The following is a 23,471-nucleotide window of genomic DNA, read 5'->3' on the forward strand; positions in this document are numbered from 1 at the left end:
TCCGAGGGCACCGGGGCTTGCTAGGCGCAGGGAGGCGGAGGAAGACTCCGCCGTTCCGGACGGGAAGCGCCGGTGTGAGCCTGCGGCTCCGGTCTTCCCGCTGCCAGCTGCAGGGGGAGCAAATCAGAGGAGCAGCGCGGCGGGAGGAGGAGGAGGAGGAGAAGAAGAAAAAACCCACAAACCTTAAAATCAGCCAGCCAAAAGCCGCGGGTGTGGGGGAGAGCGGGGAGGGCGAACTGCGGAGCAGGAGTCGCGGATCCCTGCCGCCTCCTCCTCCTCCTCCTCCTCTCGCGGAGCCTGGCCCGGCTGGGCAGCTTTCACACGACCTCCTGGGCGCCTTGGCTTAGGCGAGGGTGAGGCCGCGCGACCCGCAAGGGAAAGGGGGCCACAAATGCCCTTCGCTCCGGAGTCTTCGCCCGGGCACTTTCCCTCGGAAAGTCGCGTCAGCTGCCCCCGAAACCCCCGAAGTTCCCATCCCAAAGACCAGACCAGCGTAAGCCGAGGAAGAAGAGTTCGAGGCAAAAGAGTAACTAAGGTTAAGGGAAGAGGTTTCTTCCCGATCACTTACGTTTTACTTTTACTTTAAAGGCAAAGACTGGGCGCTGGATTGCGTCCTCGTGTAACCGACAGTGACAACCATCAGCGGGACGTGTCGCCTTCAGAAGTCGTGGGTGCTTCCGTCACTGGAGGTTTTTAAGAAGAGCCCGGACAGCCTCTTGTCTGAAATGGTATGTTGCTTCAGCAGCGGGGGTTGGACTAGAAGACCTCTAAGGTCCCTTCCAGCCCTATTCGGGTTGGTTGAACTACGGGCAACACATTCGGCAAGTTGCAAATGGGCTTTCCTGGCATTATTCACTTTGGGGGTTAAGAGGAGGGGGGTCCTGACTTCAGAAGCTGCTTAGGGCAAGAGGCTGCATCTCCTGCAGGTTCTCTCACTTCAAGCACGGATAGCCCAACTGCAGTGTGGAATTTCACCAACCGACTCTGCAATCTTCCAAGACAAGCCAACCAGTTGCAACAGTGGAAGGAAGCCGAAAGACCCAGGGCTGTTCCAATAGAAGCACCCCATGGACGCTAACACCCCAATGCCCTCCAGATGTGAGGGATACTATCTCCAAGCAATGTAGAGTGGCTGGTTAATCTGAGACGTATGATCTCATAACTGTGCCTTGGGATAGAGGAGGCTGCTCCAAAAACAGCTGGACAGCATCTGCTGGGGGCTTCTAGCAGCATTTGCCCTTGTGAAGCTGCTTGCTTTGTCAGGGTCCAAGTTTGCAGAGCTTCACACACAGGTTAAAACCAACCCATGGGCTGCGGAAAGTCTCTTGGATTTTCCAGGGACACGGCCAGAGTGGGGGAGCGAGGCCGAGTTCCAGGAACCAAGGCACCGAGCCAAAACATTGAAATCATTAACTGGGGAGTTGCACAAATTTACACTCTCACATACTTCATTCTGCCAGATTACAAAACAGCCGTTTGGGAGGCCTGGCAGTCAGAGAGAGAGCAATGGAGTTTGAAAAAGTTGTCCTGGATTTGGACACAAAGAAACAGCTACAGCCATGTGCACAGTGATGAAGGCAAACGTGTATGACATAGGGGAGGTAATGCAAGAACTGAGTCACCCGAAGAGGCAAATCTCCAGAGAGAATCACCATTATTTGTAAACACACAGAACCACTCAAGGGTGTGGAAAAACAGTGTGCATGTGCACAGGTAGTACTTGAATTATGACCACAGCTGAACCCAAAATTTCTGTTGCTAAGTGAGACGGTTAAGTGAATTTTACCCCATATTATGACCTTTCTTGCCATAGTTATTAAGTGAATCCCAGCAGTTGACACGTTAAGTGACTCGGTTGTAAAGTGAATCTGGCTTCCCCATTGACTTTTGATCGTCAGAAGGCCGCAAAAGGTGGTCATATGACCCTGGGACACTGCAACCGTCATAAATACACGTACATTGCATCCCGTACGGCTTGGAATTTTTGATTATCTCAGAGATTCCTTTTTTAAAATGTCAATTTGAGAGGCATTGTCTCAGCTCCAAATGTTGGAAACTGCATTGGAGCCTTGGTGGAGCAGTAGGCTTATGCCTCCTTAAGTAACACCAGCTGCCTGCCATTAGTGCAGGTTCGAGTCCCACCAGGCTCAAGGTTGACTCAGCCTTCCATCCTTCCGAGGTAGGTAAAATGAGGACCCAGATTGTTGGGGGCAATTAAGCTGACTTTGTAATAATGCCGCTTGGGGTGTGTGTGAAAGCCCTAACAAGCAGGCATATACATAGAATGAAGGCTACTGCTAAGCTTGTAAGCCGCCCTGAGTCTTCGGAGGAGGGCGGGATATAAATGTAATAAAAATAAATAAAATAAAATAAAATTGCTAATGTTCAGCAGTTCTGCTGAGGGATTCCAGAGAAGGGCTATGACAAAGGCTGGGGATTAGAGCCACAAGAGCTCCTGGCTTGCCTGCCCTGATATGTGAGACTCATTCAACGTGAAGGCATGGGCATCAATTATGCAACTCTTGGCAGGCCTCTGGTTAGTGCGAGATCCGGTATCTCTCTTGTACAAAAAAGCATCTCCTTCTGCTAACAATGGGCAGGAGGTCTCGCCCTCACTTCTGGATGTGTTCCATCCGGATTGTAATCCAGGCTTTCAGTCAAGCCAGTGGCCCAGGTGGTTACACTGGCTGATTTCAAGGAATCTGTTCCCAGTATACCACCACCCTCCCTGTATAGTTTCGCCCACCCGCTTTGCTGTCCCAGCTAAAAGGTTTGCCAGGTTGTGTGCATGGAACAAATGAATCAACGGAACAGGAATGGCCCAGCATGACTTTCCAGGGCTATTATACAAAGCTTGTACTCTTTCCCTTCAGTCCTCACTCCAGCTCATCCCTGGCCTTCAAATAGGGAGAGGAAGGAGAAAAGGGGTGACAGCAGACTATCCCACCTAAATATCTGTGAAGAACTGAGACTGTTCAGGCTACACTGCTGTCTGCCATGTATTACTGTCTGCTCTTGGCAAAGTTTCATAGATGGTTCCCGACGGTCTTTAGACATGACTCGTCTCCACAGGTCTTGGAAAGGTTACCTAAACTACCAAGACAGCTTTCCATTGCATCAAGAACGTCAGTTAAAGGGCTAACAGGGAATTGAGACCCGAACAATGAATTTCAATCATGAGTTCCTGGACAAGCTCAAGCCTACAGATCAGCAACCTGCTTTTACAAGTTATGGCAAAGTTTATCGAGGTGATATGAGATGCTTTGAGCATTAACAAACAACACTTCCATAAGCAAAGAAACTTGAATGTCTCGTTACTGAGGTCCGCTGGATATCCACAAACACAGCAGAAAGTGGCAGAACTAAGGTACAAGTTAAAAGCAGGGAGTATGTAAGTTGTCAGAATGCATCAGTGGATTTGCGACTGAGAAGTGATTTTGAAGCAGACAACCTGGCTCACTGCTCTAGCCTGAAAAGTAAAACCAGGTGTTGCGCACAGCACTGTGTAGATTTTCTATAGGCATATTTTACCAATTTTGAATGATTAAAGGAGGAGGAAAGACTATCCTATAGTCTTTTCCCTTCCACCCAAGTTCCTTTTCTTGTCTCTGTAGAGAATTGGCATTTGGGGGAAATGTTATGTTTTGTTATGTTTCTATATCTGCATATTCTTCCCAGTGAAACCTCCTGAGGCTGATTTTCATTGAAAACAAAGAAAATTAGTGAGTTTTCACTTGGCAAACTCTTGTTTAATCCTTTGCTAACGATGAATAAAGCCAAAAATGCAGGGGGGAAAGCTCAACAGTGGCTAGGCACATTTTAAAGATTGCACCATCAACTTTGGGGATTTCATCTACAGTATATTAATCATTCTAGTATGGAACTAGATGTTTTTTCACGCATTGCAGCATCTGGTGGTCAGGTGATCAAAATTTGGTTGCTTAGTAACCGGCATCTATGATGGTTGCAGGGTCCCGGGTCACGTGATCACATTTTCTGACTTCCTGACCAGCAAAGTCAATGGCAAAGCTAGATTCACTTAACGGTGTTACTACTAACTTAATAACTGCCATGATTTACTTAACAACTTATAAAATGGGGCAAAACTCACTTAACAACTTTCTTGCTTAGGAACAGAATTTTTGAGTTTAATTGTGGTCATAAGTCGAGGAATGCCTGTAATGACTTAAAATATTATTTACTGGGAAAGGCAAGGATTTTGGAGACACTGCATACCTGAACAAGGCATCAGGAACTGTTTTCTGAGGGATTGTCTAAACCAGGGGTAGGCAACCTTGGCTCTTTTATGACTCATGGACTTCAACTCCCAGAATTCCTGAGCCAGTCAAGCTGGCTCAGGAATTCTGGGAGTTGAAGTCCATGAGTCATAAAAGAGCCAAGGTTGCCTACCCCTGGTCTAAACCGTGCTCTGTGCTCATCAAACTAAGAAGCCCCTTTTAACAGCATTTATGTTACAGATCACTTAAGGAAATGTGTTAATGCTGGTACAAGTTATGGTTAAATTAAATAGATTCTGATCAGGGTTCTGAAAGCAAGATTTGGGGAATGACATAACTTTGAAAAGCTGCATTTTAGTATCAGTATCACGTCTAACATAGTTATATGAACCACAGAAACCAAATTCCATTCTTCCTTAAGTCACCAAGAGTACAATTTTATTGCAGTCAATGACTGGCCAGTCTTAAGTCCATATTTCCATATTTAACATGCACACAGGCGGTCTCTCATGGTGATTCCTATACAAGATTCCTTTACCAATCACTCTATAAGATATTTTGGTGACTCAAGATGAAAATCCAAACTCTGAGTAATCAGCATAGTGCGTAGCCTGCCAAAAGCTTCACACAGAAGATTTGATAAGATTTGGAAGGATTTTCTGATGGATTCCTGTGTGATTCATGGAGTACATCTGTACGCATTCTGCATTATGTCCAATTTTTAAAACTTTTTCTTAAAAAGCCATCTCCCAATGAATCCATGAGTGTGTGAGTGCGTGTGTGCATGTACCAGCTCCTTTTCCCTTCTCTATTTCTTCTGTATCCCTGCAATTTAGCCACACACACACACACACACCCCCTCTCCTTTGGATAGCTTTGGCTGAGAGTGTGTTAAAGGATTCCCAATATGATTTAGAGTAAACATAGATCTGAACTCAAGTCTCCCTCCTCAAAATCCAGAACATTAGCCATTACTTCCATTTCATCTTTCCCAAAACACATCAATGCTTTATGGGCCTGATCTATAAGAGAAACAGGTCTCTTTTAGACTCTTGTGTGTCTGTGTTAAATGGATAAATCAACATCCTGCAGATATTCAATATTTGTATTGAATATTTCCTCCAGTGAAACAATGCTAAACTTGCTGCAGTATTTGATTGTCCCAAAGATATTATTATCATTTATTCTCTATTTTTAAAAAGTCTGTAAGTTGATTGCAAAAATGAATTCTCCCTTATCAGATCAGTATGATTCAGACTCTGAATGTAGCTAAATTTTACTATAATGCTACATGTCAAGTTAGGCAGACTTAATTGATGAACCCATCACCAATTGTAATACACAGTCCTCAACTTACAACAGTTCATTTACTGACCATTCAAAGTTACAACAGCACTGAAAAAAATGTTTTATGACCATTTTTCACACTTACGACTTTTGCAGCATCCCCTTGGTCATGTGATCAAAATTTGGATGCTTGGCAACTGGCTCATATTTATGACGGTCGCAGTGTCCCAGGGTCATGTGATCACCTTTTGCAGTCCTTCTGACAAGCAAAGTCAATGGGGAAGCCAGATTCACTGAACAACCGTGCCATTAACAACTGCAGTGATTCACTTAACAACTGTGGCAAGAAAGGTTGTGAAATGGGACAAAATTCAACACGTCTCGCTTAGCAACACAAAGTTTGGGCTCAACTGTGGTTGTTAAGTTGAGAACTACTGTATTTCATCTTGTTTTGTTTTTACTTTATTTGTAGTGTGCTTGTTTGCAATTCTCATCACTGACTAATAAAAATATTCATTCATACTTCCTTATGATAAGGGAGTTAACATTTCCATAACTTAAACACTGTAGATTAGCCACAAGGGTACTATCTGTAATGACTTCCCTGCACCAAGTTCTCTTTGCCAGGTAAGTATCCTTCACAACATTATTTTTTTGTGATGTCTCATCAACATTATGCTGGAGGCTAAACCCCTTCTTTTCTCATACATTGTGCTTTTGGATTTTCCCTTGAAATCCTAAGTGGGAATATTGCCAGGAAACGCCTGCTAACAATAAGTGCTTTCAATGATCAAATTTTTTAAAAAAAGAGCCCCAGAGCTTTGTGCAGCTTTAACCAAATCATGAATCCTGTAAGTGCCTAATACATACTTTAAAAATAAAGTATGGACCGCAGTAGGCACATTTCACATGGACATGCTGTGCTTACTAAAAGAGGCAAACTACTGCTGCATCTTATCTTCAGTCCCTCCCCTCTCTCTCTCTTTCTGTGTTTGTGTGTGTGTGTGTGTGTGAGAGAGAGAGAGAGAGATGGACATTTATTTTATTTATTTATTTATTTAATTAAATTTTTATACCGCCCTATTCCCGAAGGACTCAGGGCGGTTTACAGGGCAACATAAAATACAATATAAAAATAGTATAAAATTAAAATAGATTAAATTAATTAAGCCCAACAATTAAAACAATATTAAAAGCTAAAACCCCTTCAGTCCAGGCCTGATAGATCAAAAAACCAGGTTTTCAGGTCCCGGCGAAATGAACGCAGATCGGGGGCAGTCTGAAGTTCCGACATTAGGTAATGAGAATAATTGAAAATTGAAACACTATTGTTTACCTCTTTTCAATTATATGAAGAAAATACTGACAAAATTATTTTCCACCAAAGAGTAACAAAAAAGGAAAACCACATCCACCAAAGAGGGATATTCTCCAAGACCATTAAATGGCTCAGAATGAAATTGAAAGAAGGGTGGATGCTTCCCTGTTTTTAAAGCAAGTTTTGTTTTCTGGGTATTGCAGGTTTTGCCTGATAAATAAGGAAACTGGGTATTCCCCAGTCTGACGAAGGAAGGGTTTACATGGCTGCCAAGTAGTCATCTGTTCTAAGAGCTCAGTTCCTTTGCTCGTGTCATCCTAGCTACACACAAACACACACACACACACACACACACACACACACACACACACACCGGTTACCAAGTGACAACACAGTGTGCTAAGGCCAGATGAACGATTATGTTTCCTTCGTGTGAGCTATTGAAACTCAGAAGAGCACACGAGGACTGATCTGTTCCCCTATAGTAGTTAACAAGGTGTCTGCATTGGAGGGTAAGATGAGAAGGCAACTCTCTGCCTCCTGGCTATGATCTCTAGGTCAGCAAAACTACAGGGACTTTGTGCTAAAAGACCTGCAGGAGGTTTGGGAAATGAGCTAGAGCAGGTTGAAGAACAAAAGAAATCTCTGTACGAGGTAATATTTGTTTTGTTCAGAAGGCATATAGATTAAGCGCAAGCTCTTCCTGATTGAGCTTCCGTCATGGGGCTGCAGCCAACTTTTATCTATAAAAGCTCTAGTATCCTTAAGTACGTGCTGAGTATTTCTGGCCATTTTTTTCCCTCTTGAACATACGCAATGCGTTTTAAGTTTCATGGGGAGAAAAGCTCCTTCCAACTGTTTTGAAAGCATCTCATCCTGTTGAGAAATTTTGCCCTGTTCACCTTCTCAATTGGCTTGTGAGTTGATCTAGAATGGCCAGGTAGCCCTTGACTTACAACAGTTTGCTTGGTGACTTGAAGTTACAACGCCACTGAAAAAGTGACTTACGACAATTTTGCACACTTATGACCGTTGCAGCAACCACCCCCCCAGGGCCACATGATTTGCATTCAGATGCTTGACAACTGGTTCTTGATGGTTGCAGTGTCCTGGGGTTATCTGATCATATTTTGTGATATATATTTTTTGACAAGCAAAATCAATGGGGAAGCCAGATTCATTTAACAACCTGTGCTACTAACTGAACAAGTGCAGTGATTCACTTAACAACTGTGGCAAGAAAAGTCATAAAACGGGGCAAAACTCACTTAACAAATTTCTCACTTAGCAACAGAAAGTTTTGGCTTCAATTGTAGTCCTAACTCAGGGACTAGCTGTTGTCAAGGTAAGGCTTTCCTGTTTGTTTTGATAGGCCTTTCCTTCTCTGCGTCTCCAGAATCTTAGAAAAAGAGAAAAAAGGTAACTGTGTCCTTCCAGATATTGTTTCTAGGCAAAATGCAGGAAATTGGATCCCCACAGGCCAAGTACTGTTTCTATCTGGCTAGTAACTTCCTTCTTGACGAGCAATAGGTTTGAAAACTGCAATTGGTTTGTTTTAGGCTATGACAATGGCCAGGATCTCACGACAGGCTGAACCAATCAGTTATAAACTAGTGTAGTCTGACATACAATCTGTTTGTCTCAGCAAGTGGGTCCAAGGGAAAATGTAGCCCTCAAGAATTAAAACCAACATAAATATGTCACCACTCTTTTTTTTTAAATTCCATTTATATCCCGCCCTTCTCCGAAGACTCAGGGCGGCTTACAATCTAAGCACAAATCAAATGTGCTTAGCAATAGCCTTCATTCTATGTATATGCCTGCTTATTAGGGCTTTCGGGGCCGGCATTATTACAAAGTCAGCTTATTGCCCCCAACAATCTGGGTCCTCATTTTACCTACCTGGGAAGGATGGAAGGCTGAGTCAACCTTGAGCCTGGTGGGATGCGAACCTGCACTAATTGCAGGCAGCTGGTGTTACTTAAGGAGGCATTAGCCCACTGCTCCACCAAGGCTTGCTGCATGGTTTTGATTTCTTTGGAAAAAATAAATGCAAAGTAAAAATAAAACCTCACAGTTAGAGGGGATTAGATCCCACACTATAACATAGAAGCATTTTGGAGAGGTGATCAGGGAGTCCACTCCCTAATTCTCTTCCAGTTGCTTCTCAAATTTGCTTCGGTAAGCAGTGATCCCAAGATGCACCTGAAACACGCCTTCATGTTCAATCCGATCCCCGCCTTTCACTGGTATGATGATTTTTTTTTGTTTCCTGCTTCTTCCCCAGAACTTGTAATGTGACTCATTTGGACTTTAGCCTTTGTACAAATTGCAAGCAAAGCCAGCACCAGTTGAGTGAGGCTGAGCCAAGAACTGCTGAACAGGCATGAAAACAAGATCGTGTTGCATAGCTGGCGAAACGGCTCGAGTGTCACTTTTTTTTACATTTACTGCAAGGCTGTTGTTAACATTCCCACAGATGAAGAACACGGGAGAATTTGTGCCATCAGAAGATGTCTGTCTCTGAAGAATGAATTAGACATTTATTCTCTAATTTAGAAATTTCTTCGGAAGCCTTAGAAAGTAGGAGCTGCCCAGTGAAATGTCTGCAATAAAAAGAAAAATCTGAAACTTCCCTGATTGCTCGGCCACTGTTGCACCATTCTTTTTTTTATTTTATTTTAATTCCATTTATATCCCGCCCTTCTCCGAAGACTCAGGGCGGCTTACAATTTTAAGCACAAACCAATGTGCTTAGCAGTAGCCTTCATTCTATGTATATGCCTGCTTATTAGGGCTTTCGCCCCCCCCCCCAAGCGGCATTATTACAAAGTCAGCTTATTGCCCCCAACAATCTGGGTCCTCATTTTACCTACCTCGGAAGGATGGAAGGCTGAGTCAACCTTGAGCCTGGTGGGATGCGAACCTGCACTAATTGCAGGCAGCTTGGTATACTGTGGTCCTGCTTGGATATACTGTATATCTGCTTTTCTTTCAGAACTCATAGCAGTGTACATAAAGCATTCAACTTTTCTCTACAGCAAACTCTCAGGTAATTGGCTTGAGAAATGGGGAATGACCCAGTGTCCCCTTGAGAAGCCTCGGTGGCTGAGGGTGGACCAGAACCCAGGTCTCTCTGCTCGTAATCCATCACCTTAATCACGACAGTACATTGACTCGGAAGTCACTGGGGTTATATTTAATTCACATAGAGGATAGGTTTGCACAAGTAGCCTGGGTTAAAATTGAGTTGTTTAATTTGTGCTATTATATGTTGCTGGAGCTCAACCACCATATTGTAGGAGAAGGGATGGCAGAAGCTGGGGGTGGATTGAAAAGGGGATCAACCTAGAATCCCTACAAGAGGACTAAGCCCCATCCTCCTGAATGCCGTTGACCCTTACCTAAATAGATGCTGACAGTTAGTTGAGAAGATTCCTGTGCATAGGAGTTTAGCAATAAATAGGTTTAACTGAACCTTCAGGTGTCAAGCTGCCTTTCACACCAGACACATATTAAGTTATAATATGGTTTGTCTGAGCAAGACATGCTCTGTGAACACAACCATTTTTGATTAATCCACATGTAGGGGTTTGGTGCGTTAGGCAAACCAAGTTAGTGTATACTCATGATGTAGTAGTTATAACCTAGTGGTTATAACATACAGTAATTGAATCCTGTTTCAGTACATGTGTGATAGCAAGGGTTTTAGAAAATGCATGACAAACCATGATTGAACTGGGTGGAAAAGCAGGACAAGGGAAGAAATAGAGGGCTTCAGCTTCGGCCAAAACAATGAAAACAATTGAAAAGAAGCAGGAAAGTTTCAAGCTAGGAAGTTGTGGCATTGCCAAGTTGTAGACTGCAATTTCCCTCTTCCCCTAACTTTGGCCATGCTTACTAGTGCTCACAAGAGCTAGTATTCTACAACATCTGGAGGACTCCCATTATTGGCTGTCTATGGCAGGATTTCCCTCATTTTCTTCTGCTGGTTGGATGGGAAGCAAGAAACACAGTTTTGACTGTACACAGGTTGTATAAAAGCACTTTTTTTTTAGCACGGGTCAGACTATTTGTCCATTTTATCGCAAAGATGCACGTTTTCAAGCAAAAGCCCTTCAGGGATTTTTGTCTGTTTTTTTCGATAATCCACGTTGAAGGTGCAGCTCTGTGGCTGAGATGGGACTTTGTCTTCCAGTTACAATGGTCGGGAATACTGTAAGTTGGAGTACCAATTCATCAGGGAGTGCCAGTTTGGAAAAGGCTGCTTAATACCAGGGACAATTCATCCCAACCTACCTAATAATTTCAGTGACATGTATAATCAATGCACATAAACCACCTCAATCCATCCTAGTTGCTTTACAGCAAGGATGCCCAACCCCCAGACTGGTATAGATCCATGGCCCGTTAGAGGAACCAGGCCATGCAAGCAGTGGGTGAGCAAGTGAAGCTTCATCTGCACATGCACAGGATCTAGGCTGTGTGCGAAACCATCCGCCCCACCCCCATCCATGGAAAAAACGGTCTTCCAAGAAACTGGTTCCTGGTGCCAGAAAGGTTGGGGATGCTGCTTTACAGCATCAAGTTAAAACTATAATCAGACTTCATCTACAAAGCAGCAGTACCCCCTGCTGGTAAAATAAAACAAAGCTGTGTCAGCTCCAAGAATTTTGCCTGCTCCTGAAAAAAGTTCTCATTAGCTACCCTTGCATCTTCCCACTACAATGTAGATAGTAAATCAATAAATTAGACAGGTGTAATATATTCGCTCCTTTCACTTACCTTGGGCCCCCACACTCAATTTATCCCACTTTGGATCTATTATGCGAAGACCTAGCTCCCTAGAGAAGCCTGTCACATGGGGAAAGGTGGAAGATAGGACAACCAGCAACAAGGTGGAGAAACCCGGTTTCAGTGGCGGTGGGGACACCGTCGAAAGACCTGAAAGACCACGTTAAAATTTGTCATGGAGAAATCTGTATGTGGTTGCTTGGAGCTGACAACTTGATGCTACATAATGCAGGGGGATGAAAACCAGTCCTGGGTCTGTAGAGAAGCCACACAGAAGTTCATCATGAGCAATTTCTAAAAAGGAACCATGGGGCTCAGAAACCATGCAAAGTCAGGCCTGCTTGGATATAAATGGCAGACCATCATTCACCACGATATGCCATGGCTGGATGCTCAAGTGGAAGGAAAGATTTGGAAAGGGTGATAGGAAACCATTTCCATTGCCAAGGAAACAAGACCTCAGATGGATTAACCACATCCATGTCCTTTGATAGCGTGGCTGAACTGACATATACTAATCATTGCTCTGGATGAGAAATAAGCAGTACAGACTTGGCATTATCTGTGCCTTTATGAACATGCATGTTTTGTAAGCTACTCTAAGCTCCAGAGCAGAGAAGACAGTTCTGGAAATAAACTAAAAGGCCCCACCTCTCTGCTGTGCATTTCCAGATCTGGAATGAGGAGACAGATGTGCATATAGCAAACCCAGGTAAAATCTTCAAGTCCTCTATAAAATTACTGGGATTATCCTATGCGTCCTTTGGCTAACTTGCGTATGCTGTTGATGACTAAGAGATACTGAAGTCAACCAGGGTAATGCCATTAAAGGATGGACATGGGCCGAAGGCAGTTGGGTTGTTCCCTCTTCTGAGTGGCCACAAAGAAGCCTTGGTTTCTAAGGCTAATTTACTTCGCGTGATTGCTGGATTCCAAAAAAGTGGCAAGAGCCGAATTCACATCTTGGCCCATCAAGCTACCCTTTGTTGGAACTTGTAAACCAACTAAGCTGTAAACCTCAGTTGATAAACAATGGCTAGCTTCACACAACAGCAAAGCCAAAACCAATTAACCACTACACAAACATTAGCGGAACAGGAGAAAATTAAAAAGCCTCAAGGCTGCCTTATGTTAGTGAGGGTGCTGGCAGCGTACTGTGGAAAGTCTGTATCCCTCAAAAAGATCAAATTTATATGCTGCTCATCTCATTATCCAAAGCAACAGCAACGCCCTTTGCAACCTGGCCTTCCTGTCTTCAAGAAGGCATCGGCCTTTAAAATTCCAGGCCCGTAGCCTTCCAGCAAACCAATGTACCAAACGGCCAAAGTCTATCTAAAATATGGAAGCACAGTTCTCAACTAAATTATACAAATTATAAATTGTAGAACTACATTATAGAAGGGAATCTCACTAAGTGTTGGGTTGCTTTCCTTTTAAGAACCTTTAGGCCCGGTCAATTTCCATCTTTTACCTCAGCCACATTTTTGGCCTGAAGCTCCTGGTAAAGGATCCAGCCACAGCCTTTTGCATCAACCCTCCACTCTCTGTATTTAGGCCTACCTAATGATTGGCTTTTTTCTTTGCGGAGGTTTGACAATTCTAGGTGAGCCTTGAATGTGTCATTTTTCGGAAAGGGGGGGGGGAACCCACCTCTCAATAATGCCCTGACTAGGCTGCAATGCAAGTGTGTTAAATTTTATATCCAGCTTTTTGTTTAGAAACTCAACAGAGTCTGCAGTGCTCTCTCTTCTCACAACAATCCTGTGAAGTATGTTGGGCTGAGAAAGAGGCAGAAATAATTCCTGATATAACTCAGCATTTCTCAAGCTTTAAATGGTGTGCAAGCCTGATCATACCGTACCTTGCACTTTTTAGATTTATTAAAGACACAGCCAATTTTAAATCCACTTTTGTCCACCAGCAAATTTCTGCTTTTCTTTGGTCCTGGCCTCACCCTGTTTCAGCCATTGGATTCAGGACAGTTTCTCTAGAGAATCATAACCAGTTTCAAAAAATTCTCCAATAAAACTTCTGAAAAGCCTTCTGGAATTTACTCCCAAGAGAACTCCCCAAGGTTTGACAGACCTCAAATCTGTTTTAAGTATTAACTATTTTCTGATGCCTTAATTGTGAGCAATTATTAATAATATAGAACAGGGGTCTCCAACCTTGGCAACTTTAAGACTTGTGGACTTCAACTCCCAGAATTCTTCAGCCAGCCAAGTTGGCTGAGGAATTCTGGGATTTGAAGTCCACAAGTCTTAAAGTTGCCAAGCTTGGGGACCTCTGATACTAGAATTTTCTGATATACCCTCCTCCAGCAGCTTCCATATAGTGACACTGAAGTGGCTCAGTTTATCATTTTTTTTAATGAATCCAGTGCTAAGAGTGACCAATGTCCATCCCAAAATGATCCTTTCATTATTACCGCTCTTTCCCTGTTATGTCCACTCTAAGAACCTAATGTTTCTGTTGGGGGTCTAGGACAATTTGCTGCAGCCAACTAGCCGCAGGACAATCCATGTCGGATAACGTGAAGTTATCCACCACTGTTTCTTCTACATTATTTGCATTTTTTTGTCAATGGAAATAATGTTCAAAGAAATGGTGGCAGATAATATTTACCACGTTGAGCGATCCCCCGTGGAGCTGTCCCGTGGTGAGTTTGCCGTGACAAGACAGCCATGCCAGATTGGCTGAGGCAAGATGGCTGAGGTGAACTGGCTGCAGAGAGACGGTCTCGGTGAGTTGTCCCATTCCGCTGTGTTGGTTCAGACACACATTTGTGGATATGTATGGAATTTGGCCTTAATTTACCCAGCATGAATATAATGTCTAAGGAGTGTGTCCAGAAGTCCTCAATAACATTTAGATGAAGTTCTTCCAAAGAATGACGAAGAAATTATGTGGGGTGAGGTAGAAAAATCATGATTCATGCTACATTATCTTTACTTCTCAACCATGGCTAGCCACTTTCTTAGACTAAGGTTAGGATTCTGCCATCACAAATTCTTTCAAAGCATTCTCCCCGCAAAACAATCCTAACCTCACTTTCAATATTTAGCGTTATTCAGCAACTCTTCCCAACTGAAATAATAAACACACACAAAAAATAGTTGCACAATAGTTGACTGAATGTAGCACTTGGCTATTTTACCGGTAGCAACCACTTATTTTTGAGCTGCATCACTACGTTGTTTTTTTAATCACTTGACTTCCAAACAAAGAGGTGAGATATCAAGGCTTTTTCCTGTTGACCAGGAAAAGGCAGGAAAACAAAGTCTTAACTCTGAGCTATTTGCTCAAGCAGTGTGAAAAATGACACCGGAGCCAAACAACTGTCATTTAATTTTTAAGGTTTTTTTTCTCTTAAAGATGACTTTCCAATGTACATTAAGACAGTTCTAACAAAGTCATTCCTTTTTTCACAAAAAAAGAAATTATATTAAATAATTTCCGCCAATAAATAACATTTGTCACCATTCTTTTTTAAACATAGCTAAAAAGACAGCAAGAAAGGAGGCAGTCTCCAGGCAATGGGCAAACATCACTTCAGAACCAGGAACCCCAGTCCTTGCCACACATTCCCAGGATTTGTGATTGTTTGGGATGAGGAAAAACGGCAAGGTGCTCCGTGAAGCAGTGGATTAGCTAAATCAGGGAGAGGTGAGCGGGCTGCCACCCCACAGCAGACCAAGATCTCTTGTAGGAGGTGAAAGCACCTTTGTTCCTGAAGTTTGGAAGACCCATTGTGGACTACCCTCCTTAGTACATGCGCCTTGCTTTTTATCATGCAAGATAAAAATTAAAATAATTTTTAAAAAGGGCTGCTGCTAGGCAGCCTCACGGGTAAGGGGGGGGCAGTGTGCACAGCCTCTGATTCGTTTGAATCCCCTGGGCTGGAGGGCTGTTCCTTAGCTTCTCACCATTTCAAAATTGATTTTGCTGCTTTGTTGCTCAAGATGAAGGTCAAGATTGTCCCTGGAATTAGGGGGAAAAAATACACACACCCGCGCGTGTGACAAGAGATTAGAGAAGAACGGGGGGAGAAAGAAACAGGTATTTCACAGATTCAAGATAAATTAATGACTCCCCCCCCCCCAGAAAGTGGGATTGGGCAGGCAGCCCAAGTGCGATTCCCCATCATTCATCTGTGTTGGGAAATAAGACCGTGTGATAGGAAAGGATCCCAACCCAACAATACTCTACAAGAAAATGTTCCACATTTCATTGCTAAAGTAGAGAAGAGCCACGTGCTAATCTGGCATGTAACCTGATGCAACTAATGACCATTCGTTTTGGAACAACCCAGGTTTAAGCTATCACTTGCATTGCGCTCTTCACCCAGAAACAGGAACCAACCAGGTCTTCCCTTTTTGCCCACATAACCAAATTTATATGTAAGCAATGCATGCCCCCTTCCAGAGTTTGAGACGAGCTTTGGCTTTAACCTTTGCCCACTTCAAAATTTGGGTCAAGAGATCAGGAAGTATCTAGTTGCCCTAAAACATAAGAAGCTGTTGGTCCAGCAACATGCCATGCCAGGAAAAGACCGCTGCAGGTGGCCCTCTCTTTTACAGGTGACAGGAAAAACAGGGCAAGGGAAGTCTTGAGAATTGAGCACTGAATACTGGAAACAGGTTTCAATACTGCCTTTCTGACCACTTGCTAAAATGGTGGGAGAAGCAAGGGGAAACAAAGGGAAGGTTATCACTGTCCAGGGCTTGTCTCTTGCCGCACACATCCTTGCGTCCTTGTTCTCACAGTATTAGGAACTTAACCCACTGTTAATGGAGAAAGACAAAGCCAACAGGGAGCAAGCAACCACATGTAAGTTGTCTAACTAGAGCAGGGGTGGGGGACGACTTGAACTCCCAGAATTCCTGAGCCAGCCATGCTCACGTGAAGTCCACAAGTCAAAAGGGGCCACGGTTCCCCACCTCTGAACTAGAGTCCGAAAACCAAATCCTTTCACCCCAAATCATACTATTTCGCCACACTGTCACAACCCCCCCAAACACTATGCCAAATTTCAAGGAATCTAAAGCAGTCTCTCTTTTGCCAGTTATCTTGAAGGTGAAAGGAGAAGAACAGCTCTAGCTGGTGGAAATTTAAAGCCCCTCCTGAACAGCCATCCTATTAGACTTCAAGACTTCTCTTTCTTAACAGAATTGGGGGGGGGGAGTCAGTAGATGCAGTAACTTAATCCAATTGGGCAAAATACTGCAAGCAGCTTTATTAGCTTTAACTTCATAATGTTACTCACACGGAGGAGGGAAAGGAAGCTGGGGGAGGGGGAGAGAAATAGAGCAGTATTAGCCATTCAAAAGTACAGAAATTTAGGACTGAAATGTTTTTACCATTTCCTAAATCAGTAGCCCATGTTACAATGATTTCTAGTAGGCAAAAAAAGGGGCACAGACACTGCTGCCAAGAATTATAATCTCTCAAAGGCGAGAGAACAAAGTTGGCACTACATTTCAGACACTAAGGTTTTTTGTTTGTTTTTTTTAAAGACCAGCTTTATTTTATAAACATTATTACTGTTGCATGAGAAGATCCAAATGTATGTGGTTCAGGCTGTCATAGTCTAAATGGTACCTTTGACACCGATTCCTTGGATATATGAAGATTTTCATCCATATGGCTGAAGTTAGCAAATGAATAATGCCTCCCTACATAGGAGGCTCATCACTTGAATCTTATCCAATTCTGAAGAAGAAAAAAAAAAGCTGGATGGAAACACACAATGGAGATGACATGGCAGAGACTAAACCAAGTCACTCAAGATTTATGCAATTAAATAAAGCCCTTTCTGAGTGACCTGCAAAAATCTGTACCTTTCAGGTAAGTATGCCTACCAAGGCTGTACCGTATTCTACCGACAGTAAAGGGTGATCTAGTTCACGAAGGAAGGAATTCCGAGCAGCCTTCTGTAAAAATGAGATGCCATGGTCAACCTAAGCAAAAGCTGTTGAGAGGCCTGCTTAAGTGAATATGTAGTTCTCCATCTTCAAGAGGATCAGTGACACTATTTAGGTGGATGTTCGTGGAAAAAGGACAGCGATAAAAGCTGCATCCATTCTAAAATGCAGAAAGAAAACTAATTCCTTGATTCTCAAGAGGAAGGTTTAAGAAATGGGCAAAGCCTATGGCTGTAACCTGGAGTGAGGAATCCATCACAGAGCAAATAAGAGGTATATTTTTTTTAAGGATAGACCTACAGTGGCTGATTGTACTGTTTGTTTAAGCCACTAATATTAAGAAGAAGAGTTGCCTGAGGAACACTGGCTCAAAAACATATCGCAGAGAGAGCCAGGAAGGAGCAAGAGGTAATTAACTGGGTCCTGTCGTTGCTTCCCCCGTCCCAACTCTTATTTTCTTTCTTTTCTTCTTTTCTCAATGAATGATCAAAGTTGCAGTTTTTACAAAAGAAACCACTACCAAGGCTTGGTTTCTACAACAGACCAAGCTAAGAATATACTCAACAAAGGATCCCATTTCCATAATAACAACATCGAAGGTTTAGTTGTTGCTTTTTGGCACATTGTAACACAAAGCTTCCGATTCTGTCTGAAACTAAAATGTTTACTCTGCTTTTCCTGCAAAGGTTTTTCCTTATCAATGCCTTTAAACTACATGTTCTTAAAAGAATTTTCATCCCTCTCGTTTTTCTCCCTTTGCCAGCACCCTCCATCGTGGGGAAAATCGTATTTCTTCCCTCGTGAGATAAACAGGCCTTCACTACCATCCGTGCATCCTTTAAGGGCAAGGGGAAAGGATTTTTATTTTCCCCCTGTGCTTGTTGGAGTTTTGGAGCTCTTTACAAAGAAGAGGGTTGAGATATTCCCTTAAGTAAATATATACTTGGAGAAATGTGAAATATGTACTGTTCTGAGGAAAGCAAACTCCAGAAACCAGAGCCAATGCACAATTTATCAGTTAACTGCATTTGCCACAGCCCTGCGTTTCCTATAGCAAGAAATCCCAAAATACAGATGTGCATCCGAGATATGAACCCGTAAAAGAATTTTAGGGTATAGACCTACTTAGCTTGTGTACAGTAGAGTGAGTCGAACAGCTTGCCTACAAACATATTTTTCAGGATTGGGGTAGCCCTCATTAGAGGAATAAAAAGGAAGCATTGTTGTTTCCAGAGGCCTAACTTTCAAAGTCCAATTTGGAAAAGATGCACTATTGAACAGACAATGGAAGGCAGCAATTTTATGGGGGTAATGTTGATTTGAGGATATTGATATTCGGTCTACATATGTTGTACAAATTCTGATTTCACATCAATGGTCATTTTTCTAGTTACAGGGGCTGGAGAATCATACTTTCACCCTTGAAATTACTGAGAAGCTTTTTAGATTCAAGCAGAGCGCATTCTGTCAGTTATATACAGAAAAAAAAAGAATGAAATTTCTGGCCTCTTTCTGCTCCTTCAGCCCAAAGATGACCCCCTCAACCAGTATCCCTCCACAGGCAGCTAGAATATCCACCTGTCTACAATGAACAGGCATAATATACTTGGTACATCTGGACAAGAGAACTGCTTGGTTGTGTATTCAGAATTCTACATAAATTATTCTCCCTAGATGTCACAGTATTCATTCATTCATGTTGAACCTGAAAGCAGAAGGCCCTCCTGTATACAAGGCAGATATATCTTGTGCTGGGGCTCTTATCACGGGAGACACTGTAGCGCAGCTTATGGGATGTGTTGGATGTGGTAAGAAGGGAAAAGTAGTCCTTCTCAATTTACATTAAGAGCGTGACTGCTAAACAATCTTGTGAAGCTGTTTGTGGTTCAGACAAACCATATAAATCCCTTATGTGTAATGCTGATGCAAGTCAAACAGGGTTAAACTCATAGAAAATAGCAGCCTCCAGCTGGATTAGCTCCCAAGAATGATGTTTTTGGATGAATGGAGATCCCTGAATCACATTCATCAAAACTGACCTAATGGTTTATTCCAAGAGATTTTCTCTACTGAAGTTGGGATTTCTGAAAGAAAAACGATGGGTATGCTTGAGGAGATGGGGGAGGAAAAGGGCGGAACAGGATAACTCACCACAGCCAACTCGCTGCGGCCAACTCGCCATGGGACAATCCAGCATGACACCTCGCTATGGGACAAGAGTTACTCTAATATCCAAGAAACAGTTGAACAGAATCATTAAAGAGAGGATGCCAAAGGAGAGACAAATGAAATGTGAATGGCAAAAATTTAAATATTTTTTTAACCATTTAAAATAATTAAATTGAATTGATGAATTGTCCAGCAGTGAGTTGTCTTGTGGCTGGTTGGCCATGGTGAGTTGGCTGTGGCGAACTGGCCTCTGCAAGATGGCCGTGGCGAGTTGTCATAGACCTGGAAAAGGGAGATTCCCATTATAGATATCTAGCAACTTCTCCTGTGCTGGTTTTCTGTATTTACGTCTGAATTTACTTCTGACACAGGGTTCCACAAAGGAAAAAGTTTACCAATTGCCCTATGCAAGCACGCCTTCAATGAAAGTCAAATGCTGGACCATCAGATGTGGTGAGAAACAGAAGAATTTTTTTTAAAAAAATGAAGACCAAATGTGGGAAGGAAAATGTGTTCAAATCGAAGATGCCACTTTTTAAAAAAAAAACAAAAACCCCCCGCTAATTTAAAATGGTACCAATAAATCAGAACTTGAACTAGGCTGCTTTGGCTTCCCTTCCCCCCCACCCCCCATCAACACAGGGCCCTTTCCCCTCAGCAGGGGTATCTATCTGTACAGAACACTTTATATATGTACTAGATTTTAGACCCATTCTAAATTTAAAAAAAAGATGACTTTATATATTGAACATAAAATTTAAAAAACTTACAAAATGGTCACCTCTCTTACAGAATGGATGCAAACTGGATTATGGATGTGCCTCCAGGCTAACTTGGTTTCTCCCACCCCCCCGCCCCCACCCCTTCATAATAAATAAATAGAATTCATTAAGTTTTGGATGCTTTAGTGATATGGAACTGTTACTGGGCTTTCTTCCCTGTCCCATTCTTGTCCGCAGAGTTTGTTGAGGTTAAATTCACTGGACCGTCAGGATGCTTTGAATCCTTGCGTGGCGGCATACGCTCATTGACGCGATCCAGACCTCTGGCTTCTTCAAAACTGCGGATCTTGTGTTGCGGTGAAAACCCACGGATGGCTAGAGGGAGGGAAAATGGGCAATTGGAGGCGTTTGCAAAGTAGGTTGTTGACTTGTAAATACTTGCCACTCTGCTATCAAGCAGAGGTTGTGTGTACAGAGCATGCATCTGACTTTTTCAATTCACTGTAAGTTGCAAGCTACCTTGTTTCTGGCAGTTCTAGAAGCTATGTGAGCTATTTCCCCTCAAAATATAAAAAAGATTTATTATTTCTGGTTGTGCAGTATTTCCACATTTGGGCTTCTAATAGCAATTGCACTTAAGACTTATATACCGCTTCATAATGCTGTACAGCCTTCTCTAAGCGGTTTACGGAATCTGAGTCAACTGACTTGTTTTCATCTTTAATGCTTTAAAAATCCTGTAGGTTATGATCATGGGGTCAAAATAAATAAATACAAAAATAATAATAATACATAAACATGTTTCAAGATATTTCTCTCCAACTGCTTTCATCTCTGTTTTTTTTTTAAAAAAAGTTTGTTTCTAGCCTAAATAATTTTTAGGCAAAACTGTTAATGAGGGCATTTTTTTCCCACCTAATAAAATTTCAAACCTAATCTGAAGAAGTTAGGAAGTCAGACAGATGCTCAGCATGGGAAGCAACGGTGCAGTGAAAATAACGGCATTCTTTTCAAAGCTGGGAAACGTAAAATCAAAATCACTGAGTACTAAATTAAAGTCATAGTCTTCAGCACAGCAGAACATGGCACACAAATGTAGAGATTTAAAAAAAAACACCATACCACAAAAAGGGAAAAATGAACCCATATTTGAATGAAAAAGTCTTGCATGACCATGAACTGGATGCAGAGAAAAGCTTCAGCTACGGCAAACCCTCCTCACCCACTTGGCACAGCCTAACACTTTCCCTCAAACCCAGGGCTGAGCAAAAACTCTTTTTCCGAGAGAGAACAAAGCACTAGCTAGATACACAATTAGCTCTTTTGCTGCCAAGTATAAATCCTTCTAAAGATTGTGATCACCGGACACCACTGACTTTGGCCATGCACTGAAAATGACACAGCAATACAATTTGGCGAGTTCAGTATTCCTGTTAAAAAGCTCATCCAAAAATAAAATAAAATAAATGGCAATATCGAGGTTCTCTAGACTTCTTCTGAAAGTCTGCTTATTTCCTTAGTGTTCTGAATAGAACAGGTTTGGCGTACACACCTAGCACCTATGAAGCACGGGCTTAACTACATGCTCTGCAAGCACACAGATCCAAGGCTCAATTCTGACATTTCCTGTGTAAAGAATAGGTAATTACATTCTGAGATTGGTAACTCATTGCCAGTTTGAGGAGATAATGCAAGGCCAAATAAGTGCTCTCTCAGGTTAAGGTGGTGGTGGTCTCTAAAGACCATTTCAATAGAAGCAGGACCGCAATACTCTCCGGATCATTTGAAGAAATACCATTTGAAAAGCAGGAGGTTTTTTTTTTGAGGGGCGTGCCTGTTTCACATTTGACAATTTAAAGGTCGGAAGGACAGCAAAAAGCCTTGGAGAAGCAAACCAACCCCACCTCTAGGCACAAAACCTTAAAAAACAATATTTTGGGGGTATGAAAATGATCAGAACTTAGGAGCTACTTGGCAAAGGTTTAAAATATCTCCAGGCTTTACTGGGGAAAAAAAATGCAGCAAGTGGGCTGCCATGAGCAATAGGCAGTCCGTTGGTATCTTCATGAATGTGCACTCCCATACTTTACATAGAAGCCACCCCAGGGTCTCATAAAAACTAAGATTTTATGCTGCTGTTATTCCTACTGGTGATTTATATATCCTTAGCAATGGCCCATCCCATTTCGCACCGCAGCATTGTGTCCTCTCAGAAGGACTCACAAAAGCCCTAAAATCAATAGTCCTTACAACAGTTCATTTACTGACCATTCAAAGTTACAACAGCATGGAAAAAAGTGACCTATGTCCATTTCCCACACTTAACATTGCAGCATCCCCAAGGGCATGTGATCAAAATCCAGATCAGGGGGTCTTCAAACTTGGCAACTTTAAGACTTGTGGGCTGCAACTCCCACAATTCCTCAGCCAGCCAGGGCTGGCTGAGGAATTCTGGGAGTTGAAGTCCACAAGTCTTAAAATTGCCAAGTTTGAAGACCCCCGATCCAGAAGCTTGGCAACTGGTTCATATTTATGACAGCTGCAATGTCCCAGGGTCATGTGATCAACTTTTGCAACCTTCCCACAAGCAAAGCCAAGGGGGAAGACGGATTCACTTAACAACTGGGTTACTAACCTAACAACTGCAATGATTTACTTAATAACTGTGGCAAGAGAAGTCGTAAAATGCGGCAAAAGTCACTTAAGGAATGTCTAACTTTGCAACATAAATTTTGGGCTCGTAAATCAAGGACTACCTGTACAGAATTCTTCTATGGGGTTGCACAGGCTTACACTGAATAAAATGGAAAACCAAAATAAAGATTATTACACTTACTGTGGCTATTGAAACTTAGCACCTTCTGCTTCCCAGAACTACAAGGAAAGCCAGATAGTTGAAGTAGGGCAGAGACAAGAGAACGCCTTTGTGCTCTTACTTAGGTGGACAATAAGGGCGGAGGGCGTGCCAAGCCAGTGCTTTTCTCCTTCACCAGCTCTCTACTTCTGGTCATGCAAGAAT

General features: G+C 42.6%; 2 protein-coding genes and 1 long non-coding RNA gene across 8 annotated transcripts in view; 1 reads left to right on the top strand and 2 right to left on the bottom strand.

Moving 5' to 3' along the window:
* SORBS3 (sorbin and SH3 domain containing 3) overlaps positions 1-263 on the bottom strand; it is a 69,583-nt gene extending 69,320 nt beyond the window's left edge. The window contains exon 1 of the mRNA XM_083368445.1: positions 183-263. The gene's annotated coding sequence lies outside the window, so the exon portion shown is untranslated. The remainder of the gene's footprint in view (positions 1-182) is intronic.
* Positions 264-9,539, top strand: LOC310643864. Its single transcript, XR_014493177.1, has 3 exons — positions 264-493; positions 589-728; positions 9,131-9,539. It is a non-coding gene; the product is annotated as an uncharacterized lncRNA (long non-coding RNA).
* A 5,434-nt stretch (positions 9,540-14,973) lies between these two features.
* PPP3CC (protein phosphatase 3 catalytic subunit gamma) overlaps positions 14,974-23,471 on the bottom strand; it is a 78,464-nt gene continuing 69,966 nt past the window's right edge. For 4 of the 6 annotated variants that reach the window (XM_083368456.1, XM_083368454.1, XM_083368458.1 and 1 more), the window contains 3 exons: positions 20,656-20,827; positions 17,239-17,349; positions 14,974-15,618 (listed from right to left, as the gene is read on the bottom strand). In XM_083368456.1, coding sequence (XP_083224582.1) covers positions 17,340-17,349; positions 20,656-20,827 — 182 coding nt within the window. In that variant the 3' untranslated portion in view covers positions 14,974-15,618; positions 17,239-17,339. Of the gene's footprint in view, positions 15,619-17,181; positions 17,350-20,575; positions 20,828-23,471 lie in introns of those variants that run through there. The other 2 variants (XM_083368455.1, XM_083368457.1) reach the window with 2 other exon arrangements.

This window comes from Vipera ursinii (assembly GCF_947247035.1).
Source record: "Vipera ursinii genome assembly, chromosome: 8".
Taxonomy (NCBI): domain Eukaryota; kingdom Metazoa; phylum Chordata; class Lepidosauria; order Squamata; family Viperidae; genus Vipera; species Vipera ursinii.